Genomic DNA, 15,467 nt, shown 5'->3' on the forward strand with positions numbered 1-15,467 from the left:
GCTACTTTAGCTAAATGCTGCTTTGGCCAATGAATTGATTTCTCCCCAGGGACTGAAGGAAGCAGAGCTCTTCCATTTGACTAATGCAGGTACCAAGTGCTTGCTTGCCTGTGAGTAAGCCCTAGCAATGTCTTCCAGCATGATGCTAGATGCTGCTCATGCTGGAAGACATTGCTAGATTGGAGCAACGGTACGAGAGGAGGAGTAGACCAAAAAAGAAAAAAGACTTGTAACTCACTGTTGTTTGCTGGCTAGATGCCAGCTCGTAGAACTACTGCGGACTGCAATTTTTCTGTGTTGGTTTACTGCATCATTCTCCATACTGTATAAAAATGCAGGAGGGGAGGTATTTATGATATTTATGATGGAACCGTTACAGTTCTTGGCAACAACAGTAACAAAAAAAAATCAAACAATAAAATAAAACAATAAACCTGTTGACCCAGTCCACATACTTTTTCTATCGAGTTGCAGCCACACAGTTTGTTGTTGAAGGGAAATGGCTGTATGCCTTAACAAACATGTGTATCTAATAAAGTAGCCACTTTTTTTAAAAACCTCACTTCACCTCCTTCTCCCTTTTTAACAGTATTTTTTTTTTAGTGCATACTGTATATCCTCCTGACCTCCACGGCCTCTACCCTACTTGATGTCTCTCTTGAATGGCCTCCAGCTTCCCTCTATTCCACTCTTCTCCCCTCAGCCCTCTCCCAGCCCTGCAGGCCATTGACTGCACGATCCAGTCAGCAGTCAGACACCAGGAAAACAACTTTATTGACTTCAATACTACTATCCCACTGTGCCAGTCAGGCCTGCTCTTCCATATGGTTTATCTGCAACCTAACATTTTGTCCCGCCTTGTCGCACATAGACCACAATGAGGTTCAGGCTCTTACACATTTTACTATTAATGGAGTTCAAAACCACACAAGCCGGTTCTGTCCAGAAACTTAGGTCACAGCTCTCAACTACTGAAAACTCTATGATGATTACCAGCATTTTAAGTTATTTAGAGATTTTTAAAGATGCAATATATTGGCTACATTACCTATTTAATCATAAAGTCATGTCTCAATGCATACTTTAGCAGTGTGCAGCTTTCTTAGTGTATCATTAAACTGACATCCACCATCTATCATGTCCCTGCTGTTTGTTTCTGTTTTCAGGGCTTCTATTGTGGTGCTAAGGTCACAGCCTGATAGGTAGTCCTTCTACACAAAAGCTCTCTCTCCTCATACAGACAGTCAGAGACCAGACATTTCATGGCTGTGTACACGGGAAATATCATGTACCAATGAAAGTGATATGAATCAAAATTTGAGAATTTTACTACCCCATAAACCGCATTATGCAAATTTTAAAGATATGGATGTTCACACACACACACACAGACACACACAATGTGTTTGCTTGTGTGTGTGTGTGTGTGTGTGTGTGTGTGAGAGAAAGACAAAGACAAGAGAAGAGTGTGGTGTATCCAGCCTCCGACAATAATCACGGTAATCAATCTGAGTTTAACAGCTGTGAAGGAGTGCCCCCTCTCTCATCTCGACAACAGAGCATGCACTTATAAAGGGTGTGATTTCTGTTTGCGGGTGAATGAGAGCAGTAGCCTGTCTGTATGTGTGCGGTCACGCGTGTGATGAAGACTGACACCCCTCTCAGCCATTCTTTAGGCCAACTCACTGTGTGTACGGCCGATGTGTCTCAGCTGGCTCTACCTTCGGACTCTGACTTGACAGAAGCAGTCTGGAGGGGGAGAACGAAGGGTGCTGCTCATCATTTTGTCCGTGCTCTTACCCATCTATCTATCTATCTACGCATCCATCCATCCATCCATCCATCCCTCCATCGCTTTCCTGTGTCTGCTCCTGCTAGCTGAGCATCATGACACAGTATGCTCCTACTGCCCACTCACCCCCTTCACTCACAAAGGACCAGGAGCGATGCATAGAGATGAATTCCCTCCCCCAGTGGGACCCAATCCATCAACTGCAGCACAACACTGAAGACAGCACTGGCCAGCCCAGCACACACCGAGCCAGGCTGTTCTTTAAAGGCGCAGGGTGGCAAACAACAAGGATCCAGAGAATACTCAAGACAACAATGTGCATTTTTACAGAAGTTAAACCAAAGATCAAACATTAGATTGGTTTTAATTGTATAATTATACATGCTCCAATGTCTGTCTGGACAAAGCGAACTCAGAGCTGTGGCCTGCAAACAGATGATGTCAAATCCTCTGTCACATGTTCACGCAGAGGTCCTCTCACCACTCCTTGTGAGCAGAGGATGATGTAACGGTTAGATTCATTCTGCCCTTGTTAGAGGAAACAAAAGAGCAGACACACACACACATAACCTCTCTGTCTCTCTTTCTCTTTGTCTCTTACGGTTGTTATCGGAGGACAACATTGTGGAAGGGTTGGGTTGAAAATATGATGCCAGTGGTAGAAATCTTGGCAAATTGTAACAAGACTTTTAATACAATTTTCTGTTTTTGTATTGAAAAGTTGTTTTCATTTTCAAAATTGTCAAGGTTGTGCTGTTTGGATTTGGATCCAAACATTGATGAATGAAATCTGGTAGGTTGTGGAGAATGTGATGTTGCATTCTCAGACTGTTTCAATAGTTTGTAGAGACCTGTAGAACTAATGAAAAAGCAAAAAACAGAATAGTTTTATAAGTCATAAATTGTGTAGCAGACATGCCCCCATCCCCTTTTTTCTTTTTTCTTTCTAACTAACAAATAATCTTGCAACCTCTTAGATTTATCTTGGAACTTGGAGTGCACTGTTTTAGCAGTTCATTTCTGCTACTCTTGAAAGACTTGAGCTTTCAAGTGGTAATATTGAAGACTTTCAGGGAGCAACATCTCTGCTATGTTGCACTGCACTTCCTATTAGTCATTGTGATTAACAAACAAATGCATTGCCTTTGAGTCCAGGTTTATTTTTGCTTACTTTCTATTCATTCATTTTTGTCATCACATGCTTAGTGTCCATTTTTTTAGCACAAACTAAGCTATACATCAACAACTTCATCAACCAAATTATAAAGCTGCCAGGAAACCAAATTACAAGAAAAATGACACAGGCGCCTAAAATCATTTACAAATCTTCAGTGTTAATAACTGAAAATATTATAGAGCAGTTCAAAGTTGTAAAAATAGTTTCACTATTCATACCTACAAACCCATCAGATTAATGTAGTGTCTGTTTACATGTAAAGTGATTTTATCCCAACTCTTTTCTCTGCCTTTTTCATTGAACGTATACTGTATGTATGCAGCTGTAAACCACTGCAAACACTCATCATTCACAGTTTAAAAAATGTCCAAAAAAATGTTTAATGGACATAAATGAGATACTGTGTGAAAGCTTTTGTTGCTATGAATAGAACAATATATTCACAGATGAATAGACAGAGGGTTTAATAATGAGAATATTTATTACTTACATTGTCTGTGTTCCATGGCGGTTCTTAGACCTCCAACTAAGCTGCAAATATAAAACAAATCACTTCTTGGAGGATTTTTCCAGGGAAATCCCCATCCAGCACCCACTATTTCAGCATATGTGAAAACTGTATGTATGTTCTAAACATATGGTTGTCTTAAGGCCGTATACAGATGTACATACTCACTCAGAGTGATGTTCATGTTCCCCTTGACTGTTAGTAATTTGTCCACTAAACTGACATCCAGCCAGTCAGCAAGAAACATTACCGGCCCAGACTCCGTTCCACACACTCTCTCTTGTTATGGCATTTGCGGCTAGACTAGACTGATTTATTTTACTTTCCTACTTCACACTTGACAAACCCTCCTGTTTTCTCCTACCTGACCTGGGGGGGGGCAGGGGGGCGGAGGAGGGGGGGGCCTCCAGTGGGGAAATGCCTGGGACGTGGGAACATTTTAACTGCTGAGCTGGCTGCTGGAGTAACTGCTTCACTCCAGGAGCACTGAAAGCATGTTTGGAACGTCTTACCCCTCTCTGGCCTCATGAAAATGAAACTGGGATAGAGAAGACAAAATTGCTATATCCCCTTCACATCAACATGTTTTCTACATTCCAATCATTCTGTAAAATTAGGTGAAGTGTCTTGAAAGGATACAGCTATTTAGCTCCTGCATCACCACCTGTGTTTGTGAACAGTGCTCTTTCTGTGCATTATCTAACACACTGGGGTGTGATTGTAATGGGCCACAGATAACGGCGAGGTGAGATATCAGCAGTGTGCAGAGTGGCCTGAATGAGTAGGATGCACATATTGGAGATATACTCTCCGCACAGAGGTGGAAATCCATTTTTAGCCTCAGTGGGCTCTATCATCTGACGGCTATTTGGCATCAGGTCACTCCCTCTCTTGATTGTACTTCTGTGTGTTTGTGTGTGGACGGATCTTACAGTAAGCAAACGTTTCTCATAACGAGATGTGTTTGGTGAACCTGCTCCAAGTCATGATCTCATCCCCTCACAGCGATCTCTCTCTCTCTGCGCATAGTCCTCAGTCTCATACTAGAGCCGTTTTTATAGCTTTAGTAATGATTTCAGACGTAGCTCCTTCACACTTCTCCTGAAGTACTGCAGCAAAGCCCCGCAGGCAGCCTCGCACTCAAAAAACCCCTCTAGTTCTGCAGTCTGACAAAAATAACGGTGTGAAAATAGTGTCATGAGAGACCAGCCATTATTTTTAATCGCTGCATTACTCTCCTATTTTCTGCAACTTCCACCCCCACAGTTTTGAAAATAACACATTAATGAGAGGCTTCGACTTATCTTGGTCTTAATGAGTGTAATACTGTATAGCAGAGCAGCTGTAACATAACCTTGATTTCAAGTTCTCATATTCTTGAACTCATGTCATGCTGTCAGAGTCTGGCTAATGAATTGAATTCTCTTTTCCCATAATAGAATATATTTAAAATTAAAAAAACAACAACTGTACATTTCTATCACATTAGAAATAAAGAACAGTGAATGTGTGCCTTTAGCTTCTACAGGACAAAAACACCCACTGATAATTCATTAACAGGATTAGGAGTATCATGGACTTTTGTTTTGTTGTGGCAGATAAACATTGAGTCATCTCATCCACTAACTCTGAAGAATCTGTACAAAGTCCGCAAGCTTTCAAGTACTCAGTAGTTCCACTTTAGTTTATAGATAGTAAAGTTGTTAATGCAGCTGTTGTTCTTTGGTGTTGAGTCATGTTGGTCTGATAAGATTCTCATGAAAATGAAATCTAAAGTTTTTATAATGTGTTTATTTAAATGTGCTGCCTGGTGTGAAGCACTGTGTAACTTGGGTTTTGAAATCATTTACTGACAAATCTTCCATAGTCAGCAGCCTTAAATGAGGACAGAAAGGTCATCAGCCTCTGGTAGTTCTCCTGGTACTTGTGCTGGCACAGACTACTGAGTTCATTTTTATTAGCCACACCAGCAGTGTGTCTCTATGAATGGCAATGTCATTCTGTCAGTCCACTACTTTGGTACAGACAGAAATATATGATGGATGGTTTGGCACAACATTTCATACAGACATTCATGCTTCCCAGATGATGAATCCTAATGATATGAGACATCCTCGGACTTGTCCTCTAACACCATCATCAAGTCAAACTTTTACCTGCAGAGCTAAACACATCCCCATCAGCCTCAGCTCTACATTGTATTTAGGGCTAATTAGCAAATGTTAGCATGCTAAACTAAGATGATGACAATGGTAGATATTAAACCTGCTGAATCTGAATCTGTATTTTCACTATGAGCATGTTAGCATGCTGATGAAAGCACAGCCTCATAGCGCTGCTAGCATGTCAAGTAACTAGAGGGTTAGTAGTAGCTGCCATGCACAGTGTGATCATTTCCAAAGAAAACATTGCAGTCCTCAGATATGGAAGTCAGAAGTCATCCGATTTGGGATTCAAGTTCATCATGGGTCTGATTGAGTGATCTTCAGTCACAGATGTTGAAAATGTCTAACTGATGAATCTTACACAGTAGTAAGGGAAAAAAAAACTATTCTCCTGTCTCCAAAAATAGAAAACACCTAAATTCCATGTAAAGCTAATCTGTGGTGTATAAATGTGTGCGGTGAGGGAAGACACTTTGCTTTGTGTTTTTTGTTTCAGCAGAATACAGCACATCATATTTATACATTATAATCTGCATTGTAAGTTTTGTAGAGAAAAATAATATATGGAGGATTTTTTTTTCGTTTTGCATCAGTTAGAGCAGAACTTCAGCTGTGGTTACATTTCCTGGACAACATCTGACCTCCCTGCATGTGGTCCAACCTTTCACCAGCAGAGCAGAGCAGAATGATGAACTGGGTCATCATTGGATTATTATTTGATAAACATAAGCAGACTTGTAGTGGAGAATGATTAAATGCTCCGGCAGCAGCCAGTTAAACCAGACATCCCAGTGCACTGAGAGGGGCTCTTTGCTTTTCCTGGAAAGCTGGAACAATTTTGGCCGAGCGGTGACTGTTAGCAGATTGACACTTTGTTGCTTTTCCCCTGTTAATGTTCAGTAGCAGGTGTTTTGATCACGTAGTCATCTCAGGAATGAAGGTTGCAGCAATGCAAGTAAGTAAATGATGTTTGCAATGTTTCAATCTGAATTTATTTGAAATATGTGGAAGTTTGATCTTGTGTCCTGTTATTGTAATATTTCTTTTCCTGAACACACACACACACACACACACACACACACACACACACACACACACACACCACTTGTTTTTCAAGCACCACAGGGAGAGATTTAGTGACTACTGCAGGTTGTATGCAGCTCCTGGCTCCCACATGTCTTCCTCAGCGAGGCGGGTTGTTTGCTTGTATTACCACTCTCCTGTCCAGCCATGGGTCTTTTTAATCCATCTCATATTTGGATGGCACATATGAAGTCATCACAGCTGATGCGACCTACGGTTTTTGTCTTCTTTTTTTTTTTTGTTTGAGCTATTTGGCTGCAATCTGAGAGCAGGCTGTTCAGCAAAGGGAAAGTTCCGGTTATATTTTTGGTGACTCTATTTCTACTTTGCAAGTGTGGTGGACTACAAACTACCACACTCCATGTTTGATTTATTGTGGGGTGGGTTTTTAAATGCAGGGGTTGGTCCCCTAGAGTTTCAGAGGCTTTCTGTTTTTGTTGCATTTGCAAAGATCAGTCACTGACATAATCAATGCTTTGAGGATGCGTTTAGATAGATCTGTCCTTTGACTCTTTATTTATATCCTACTCACAAGAGCTGCAGATTTCCTCAGTTGAGTTTTCAGTAAAATGCCACTGTGGAAGAGGACAGCAGAGAGAGGACTGCACATGTGGAAGAAAAGAAAACTGCTCTCCTGCAAGTGCACCCCCCCCCCTCCCCTTTTCCTTCTGTTACCTCCTGCCCTCTCTCTCTCTCTCTCTCTCTGCTCCGCTTCTTTCTGCTGTCTCTCTCTCCCTCCATCCCCGCTCTTTGTCCTGGGAATGTACCAACCAGAGAGGAGGAAGAGGAGGAGAGAAGGGGGGAGGGGTGAGCCAGCATGTCAGACAGGGGAGAGGAGGAAAAAGGGAGAGAATAGCATGTGGCGGAGGGACAGAGAAAGCAGACGGTGAGGTCGGCAAGAGGAACAAGACTGAAAGAAAATAGCAAAAAAAAACAACAATTGGGTGTTCCCACCTCCCATTATTTCCTGCTGCTAATTAAATTGGGTGTTAACAAAGTTCTGTTGGGTGCTAGCCATCAGAGAAAGGAAGCCAACAAGAGAAAGAAAGCAAGAGAATCAGGATGGGGCATCACAATGGAGGGATGGGAGAGAGGGCAAAATGGAGGAGATGAAAGCTGTCCAGTTATGGAATCCAACATACCACCACCTCTCATCCTCCAACAGTGCTGCTGCTAATATTACTGCCTCCCTCCCTGTCTGTGACTCCCTCACTGGGAGAGCTTACACTGTATGTGAAGGAAAGTGGAGAGCTGACATTTACGTCCTGCTGAGGGGAAATTTTGTTCTGGACTGGCAAAACAGGACCATGCGAGACGGGATGTACATTCTCAAGAAACACGCTCGCACAGAGAAATAGAAACTGGGGACAGGTGTTGCAGTGTTAAGGAGGGGCAAACTCTGAGTGCGAAGCTCTACGGCATGAACGGAAGCAAAGTGTAGGAACTAAAACAAGGAACGAGTGAAAACCAAACAGCTGTGAGTATTAAGTGTCTTTCTGTCTTTTTGACTGTGGCATTTTGTTCTTTTCATCTTGTTCTTTGACTTTTCTACTGGTGCTCTGCAGTTGTCAAAGCAAAGCTTCCTTGCTGTCCTTGTGTACCTGCAGGACTCACTTAAATTGCTTCTGTCCAATATATGGCTGTTGGATTGAGCTTTTTTTTTCTCTGCAGAAAGCTTTTGTTTGACTGTTTAACTTAAACTCTGTCTCTTACTTGCTGTCTTTGGAAAATAAGCGCTATGGATGGGATTTCTCTTGCTTGAGGAATTTAATGACCCTCCTCTTACAATGATGTAAACAAGAAGACAGCTCAGACCACCCATTTATGTGTATTTGTTTTCAATCTGACCATATACAGCTGGAGGACAGGGAGATCAGATGCCCGGAAAGTTCTGACTTTATAATTATAAACAGTGCTTTGTCTAGTTGTCATGGTGATCTTTCTTGGGGTCTTTATGTCTATTTTTTCATTGTTCCCACACAATGTACAGTTTTAACTTCCATAATTGCTAATTCTTTCATATTTAGTGTTACATTCTGTGAAAGACAACATCTGCTCACTTCATTATTTCAATGCTTATGGTTTTTATAAAGATCCAGTTTGCTCAGGAATGGTAAGACTGCAGCCACCTTCACTGTTAGGCTTTGCTGTGGCTGCAGGGACAACGTGTGCTGGTGCAGAGCAGGTTGAAGTGAAATCAAATTAGAATGTGGCGTGTGGCATGCATCGCAAAAAGCATTTCTTCAGGCTGTGACAAGGCCTAGAGTGGTTGACAACCTGTCCGTATGCCATGTCTGTTTGGGTGCACGGTCGGATCTCATCATAAGTTGTAATTTGGAAAAAAACTACCGCCTAAAAGCAGAAGCACTCGCTGGCTTATACTGCTATTTCCATAAATAGAGAAACTGTTATGTCGAGCAAGCACTGATCTTTGTATTTATTTTCTTATACTCCACTGAAAATGTTTCTGCAATTACCAACTTCAGAATGTAAAAAAAAAAAAAAAAAAAAAATGTTAGTTCTACAGTCCTGTTATTATGCAGCTGGGAGCCAACCTGCAGTGCGCTTCCCTCGCTCGCTCGCTTATTCTGAAATGCCATCCATAATTTCTAAGTGCTCTGTCAGCAGATGTACAGTAGACTGTTGAGGACTTGGCACTAATGGCTAGATATGTCTAAGCATTTCATTCTCACAATATGACATGTGTCTTCCTGCAAAATTCATATAAAGAGCTGTACATGTCGGTACTGTGTTCATCTTCTGAGCGGTAGACTACTGAGATATACAGTTTATCAATTGTAATGACATGGACATTGTCTGCAGAAGGAATGATGAATGTCATGTCACCCTCTGGTGGTAATAATCCTCTATGTGGAATTGTAGCCCCTTTTACATATTGTGTACTATCTTTCCTAGCAGCATTAGTTTGTTTCCCTCTTTATGTTATGAGCTACTGACCTTTTTAAGTCATACATGGTTATCCTGAATATGCTGAAGTGAGGCCAGATGTTGTGTAAAAGTTGCCCCACGCGAAGCCTGATTTCATGTTTTAAAAATGGCATATAAGCTCCTCTGGCTGCCTGTTACCGTCTGTTTAAACCTCAACACAATTTACGAGTTTTCAAACCTTTCACCATTCTGTTCCAATCAACTATTGCCAAAGAATCAGAGAAATAAATGTTTCATCCCAGACTCCCTTGTAGCTTTTCACTTGAAAGTTAACATGAAAGTGACAGAAACACTTCTGAGCCTTTTTTTTTTTTAGTCCCGGACCCTGGAGTCTTACAGCTTCCATCACAAAGGAAGACTCAGTAATAGCATGGATATTGTTAAATTAGCTGTTTGAAAATATTGATGCTCCTGTCAACACATGACCACGAACATAAAACATTTCCAGACGATTTCTGGATGCAGCTGCACATGTGAAGGCGCTTTTGAGATGGTTTTTCCCACCATCATGCATTATTAAAACACATGCGCACCACTTTAGAGTAGAATAGAATAAAGCTTTAAAGTCCCTGAGGGGCAATTTGGCTTATATACAGCAGTCAGTAATAATAAATACAGAACAGTACAGCAATTAATTAAAAAAACAGCAATAAATACAAGGAAGAACACAGATTAATACCAACGTCACTGTTGTCAGTGTCACTTACCAAACCAAGGGGTGATAGAAAATGCTAAAACTGACTTGATAAAGTATGCATCACCTGTGACAGACACTGGAATGTCTAACCTGAAGAGCAATCTTGGTTTATCAGTTTGATAATGAAATCAGTGCAGATACTCGTACCGCTGGCTCCCCTTCAATGATAGTTGGAACAAGAGAAGTAGACCTCCTGGGAACATCTCTTTGGTCTTAGAAACTTTCAGTTATAGGAAAGTCTGATCACACCAACCACTCTGTTTCACATCACTGACTATCACTGAGTCCAACGGCCAAACTCCTATCTTCAAAAAACTATCTTTATGATTACTCTGACAGTGGACCTTGCAGAAGATGAGAGTTAACTAGACAGAGTACAATTCACTCAAATGCTCTCTATTATATATTAAGATTATTGTTAGAATCTGACAGCAGCCATTGTGCAAGGACATGGATCTGAATGCTATTAAAAACTGAAGGGAAGTTGAAGAAGTGTTATTATTGCAGTAAAATTCCAGAGAATGTCATGTTTTGTAATGTTTGTCTTGGCCTGCATCTCTTACAGCAAAGTTCAACAATCACTCTCGTCTCGTCAGTCACAGTCGGTCGTTGCTTTTCTTCATTTCCTAAAGTATAAGTCCAAACTCATAAACCTGTCCTGCAAAATCGGAGAAAGCCTTTTCTAATATCTGCTTCTACGGCTTTGTTTCGAAGGTTTGTTTTTATAGCTTCTGCAGGAGAATGGCTTTTGGTTGCACAGCGAGTGTAAAACATTACTGTGTTCTCAGGGCGGATACTGAACAACTGAGAGGTAATTAGGTCATTTGCTGTCATACTAGTTTGTCTCTCCGAAAAGAAACGCAGCCACAGAAAAGGACATTGTTGTTCCGTGAAAGCTTTACTTACCGCTGCCCCTCCATTAACAACTGTCTTTAAATCAAGCCTGCTTTAATGGGAACAAAAACGCTTCCATGTGTTTTTCTCTCTTCACTGGCACCATGACATTGCTCAGACAATATCTGTTTAGTGGACTTTTGAAGCATGTAAATACCTTCCGTCTCAGCTGTTGTGCTTGCTATTGTGAAAGAACTGAAATCTGAACAAACAGTTGCAGATTTCACCTAATAAGCTGAACCCAGTAAAATGGAGCAGAAAGCATTACCAATGCAGTTGTGTAAGAGAGGCGACAGAGATGTAAAAAACATGTAGAAGCGAGACTGATGCTGAGAAAGCCAACAGCAGGTCCTGCCAGGCAGAGTTTCAATAGCACTCAACATTATGACCATTGTTTCTGATGGAGACTCCCTCCAACCTGCAACTAGACCTCACTCCACCTGGCTAGCTGATGTGCTACATCACATTTTTATATGGTCTTCTGGTGTTCTAAGCTCAGTAGATGAAACTCTGCCACAGGATGGTCTGTCCATTACACCGACATATGTAATGCTCAAAACTATGCATATACATTATCTTGTCATACATATGAATATGAGAAAGGTCTGTAACTCCCTACAAACTCCTTTTCATTATGGAAACCCGTAAGCTGGAGCTTCCCATAACATGAACTTTGAAGAGCCTGTAAGACTTTGGTTCTTGGTTCAGTCTTATGTTTCCACTGTGTTCTACAAACCGGAACATTTTGGATAAACGTCATTGAAATGGCTTCATCGCTTCACATACTGGAGCATAAATTGTCATTTTTATGTTCTGTTAGGTAGGATTTTGTTTCACAGTCACACATACTAGGTGAATAAGGACATATTGTTTTACAACAAACTTCCTTGCAGTTCTTATCCAAGCATATTACTTTATTGATCGTGGTGTTTGCCATGTTGCAAATTAGCTGTTGCATTGTTTCCTCCCAAGAATACTTGGAACTTAGATTCACCTCCTGTACAGTGCCCAAATTTAGGTTCAACAACTTACGCCAAAGGTAGGGGGAGAAGAGGGGGAACAAAAACAATGACTACATGTTAAGTTATGGGCCATTAAAAGAATTGCTGAGATGATACTTTATGCCTGAATCAAAGAGATCATGTCAACAAAACAAAATATGTCAAAATAGTGTCAAAAATGGATCAGTTGCTGCTTGCAAAGAATGAAATTTGTACAGTAAGATGACCTTTGAAATTACAGTCAGCTAAACATTCTAAGTATGATAGCAGTAATTTACATTAGTCTGAAATAGAGCCACATTCTAACCCCTTCAGATGCTGTCTTATAAGACAAAGGGAAAAAAACCATGCAGCAGATAAAAAGCATCGATCCATAAGGCGTAACGCAGAGATGACTAGAATCTCCATCCATGACTTGTTAACAAGTTATATTTGTCTGATGAGCAGATGGAAATTCAATACCACCTGGAGCTTAGTGATATTTAGAGATAAGAAATATTTTGCACTACTGATTTTATGCAAACTGCATTAACATTCGAAATTAGAGAAAAGGGGAGTTTGAAAAATATATACATAAAGAAACAAAAGGTATGTTATATAAGGTAGTTTACAGTTTTCTATCCACCTGTAAGAGGACAAAGAATGGGACTAACTGAGGTCAGCAGGTGTTGGAGGTATAAAAGAGAACACATGATCATGCTCGGTGGGTTTGCTCTGTGATAAAACCTTTATGGGAAGATTTACAGAAAAACATGGAAGAGAGTCAGGGGATATGAATCCTGAAGTGCCCTGGGTTAAGTTTACTGTGTGATTTCTCTGATGCACCTGAGTTGAATCAAATAGAGTCGTGTATGTTATGTAAGGGTGATGACTGGTCCTTAGAGAACTGAGGAGTTAAATCATTTAAAAACAACAAAATCAATATTATTGAAAAAGAACCGAAAAGATAGACTTATTAAGGAATATGGAATGAATGTGTGTTACATCTGAAGGGAATACATTTAATCAAATTAATCTTTACAGTTAACTCAGTTATGTTGTGTTGGTATTTGGACTCAAGGATAAAATAATAGATTTGTACAACTGAATTATGTTTTTAAATAATATTAGCAATAAAAGGCAAAAATTGGAACAGTTGCAAATGATGCATCTCTGGAATGTGAGCCATCAGTCAGAATTTCTAAAGAGACCACATCCAACTGAGGTCTGTTTGTTAACATGCACAAAATAGTTGGGTTGTAAATATGGAGCTGTCAGAGAAGACACCTGCCAGCAGCCTCTCTTAGCACAGCTGTCCATATGACTGTTATGTGTTCTCCGCTAAGAAGATGCTAGCTGTGCCAGTGCACGCAGCTTCATGCTTGTCTCCTCATCTATATTTCATCAAGATGTGGGCGGTCCGTGCTGTCCCACTTGGAACCCATGACTATAATCATCATCATATACATTATCCATTTATTTTCAGAAGCTTCCTTGTTTTTTTCATGTAGAGTAGATCCAGTCTGTGATTAAAAGCTGCCTTTCCACCCTGCTTTGTCTGCATGGGCTTGAAAGTGATTTCAGAAGGAAAACAGAGGTTTTAGAGATGTTTCCTTTGAGTAATAATATCTTGGCCACCTGAAGTAAAGGCGATATCGGGAGTGTAACCTAATATTTCGGATATTGCCTTGAAATCTCCCTGTAAGTAGCTTCAAAGTGAATAAAAGACTTCTTCTACACCGTCACACTGACAAAGGCTCATGTTTGTTTTAGATGTTATGCCAGCACTTCATTAAAGCTACAGCATGTTACACTTATGACTGAAACACTCATGGCTGCATCACTAAATTAAATGAAAAAGAAAAAAAGAAAAACAGCGTGCTTGATATGTTTGGCTTGGGATCAAGAGTCAAATTTAAATTGTGCAGTTTTTTGCGTACTGTAGTGTTCTAGTGAGAGTAACTGAGACATATGAGCCACTGTCAGAGGAAAGCTAAAGGTTATAGTGTTATCTAAGTCACCATTATCTAATTTTATCTCTTTTTTGGAAATGACCTGATGGATAAAGAGATGTTTGTCTAATGCTCCATCCACTCTTTCTTTTTTCTTTCAGTTGACCCTCGGGGATGAACAGTGTGAAGTGACGCGGAACGGCTACGAGTCTAAGGAACTGGTGTACTTAGTTCATATTTACTGCCAGGTAAGACTGCACTTCTCATCTAACAGTACCATCACACCGAAATACAGATACATACCTAAAGTCCCACAAGCAAACATACTATTATATACAATTATATATGTACTCCCACACAGGCTCCACTCCATGTGAAAACATACACACCAGGCTGTGTGTAAAATCCATATTCATGCATTTAGCTTTTCTCTTAACTTGCCTTAAGTGATTTCCATCCCACATATCATGGTTCAGTACAACCTGTTCAGATAGCCAGTGCTCTCTTCTGCTATGAGCAAAGCACCGGCTCAAATTCAGACATTTCTGAAACACTTAACTTATTGTTTCAGAAATCCAAGTTATGTGGGAATTTGGAACTGAATTGAAAAGAGCTGTGGATGAATGCCAGGATGGGTGAGCGATTCAGAAGAATGCTGGATAAAAATTGGATATCTTAAAGCCCTGAGCTTTTACAAAGTACTGTACATGTTTCTGCATATTTTAGGTAGATGTTACCTTGGCTGTATTATTTGGATTGAATTGATTATGTTTTCTATTTATATGTTTCTTTGTCATTATTGACATATCCAATCACTCATTGCAAAGTGCCATTTTGTTATCATTGTGGGCAGAGTTGGTGCAGAGTGTTCCCTTCAGTTGGCACTATTATTCTTCACGGCCGTCTTCCTCTTACAGCTAGTTGTGCATTCCTTGTTTGGTTTCACTGCAGATGTCTTCTCAAAGTAGAAACAGTTGGCTTAGTCATCTTCAAAATTCCCTTATTAGGGAGGGATGTCATAATAAAGTAATAAGCAAATTATTTATGATTACATCACATACAAAGTTTTGCAAGAAATTTGATTAACCCAAAAAATGGGCATAGCTTTGCAGTAGAACACACATGCACACCAGCTGCTCAGAAGCTTTGCTTCAGCCTCTTCCAATGACATTTTTGATTCTGGTTTCATGCGTTTCCCTCTACAGATCATATTCCATTTGCACGACCTTGGCAATGCCACACAAGTATGCAGCTGTGTACTTGGAAATTC

General features: G+C 40.4%; 1 protein-coding gene across 6 annotated transcripts in view; it reads left to right on the plus strand.

Annotated features, from left to right (window-relative positions):
- arhgap32b (Rho GTPase activating protein 32b) overlaps window positions 1-15,467 on the plus strand; it is a 109,047-nt gene that overhangs the window by 53,725 nt on the left and 39,855 nt on the right. For 5 of the 6 annotated variants that reach the window (XM_067607311.1, XM_067607314.1, XM_067607315.1 and 2 more), the window contains exon 6: window positions 14,359-14,445. In XM_067607311.1, coding sequence (XP_067463412.1) covers window positions 14,359-14,445 — 87 coding nt within the window. Of the gene's footprint in view, window positions 1-7,573; window positions 8,203-14,358; window positions 14,446-15,467 lie in introns of those variants that run through there. The other variant, XM_067607316.1, reaches the window with a different exon arrangement.

Source organism: Thunnus thynnus, chromosome 13 (assembly GCF_963924715.1).
Source record: "Thunnus thynnus chromosome 13, fThuThy2.1, whole genome shotgun sequence".
In the NCBI taxonomy this organism is placed as follows: domain Eukaryota; kingdom Metazoa; phylum Chordata; class Actinopteri; order Scombriformes; family Scombridae; genus Thunnus; species Thunnus thynnus.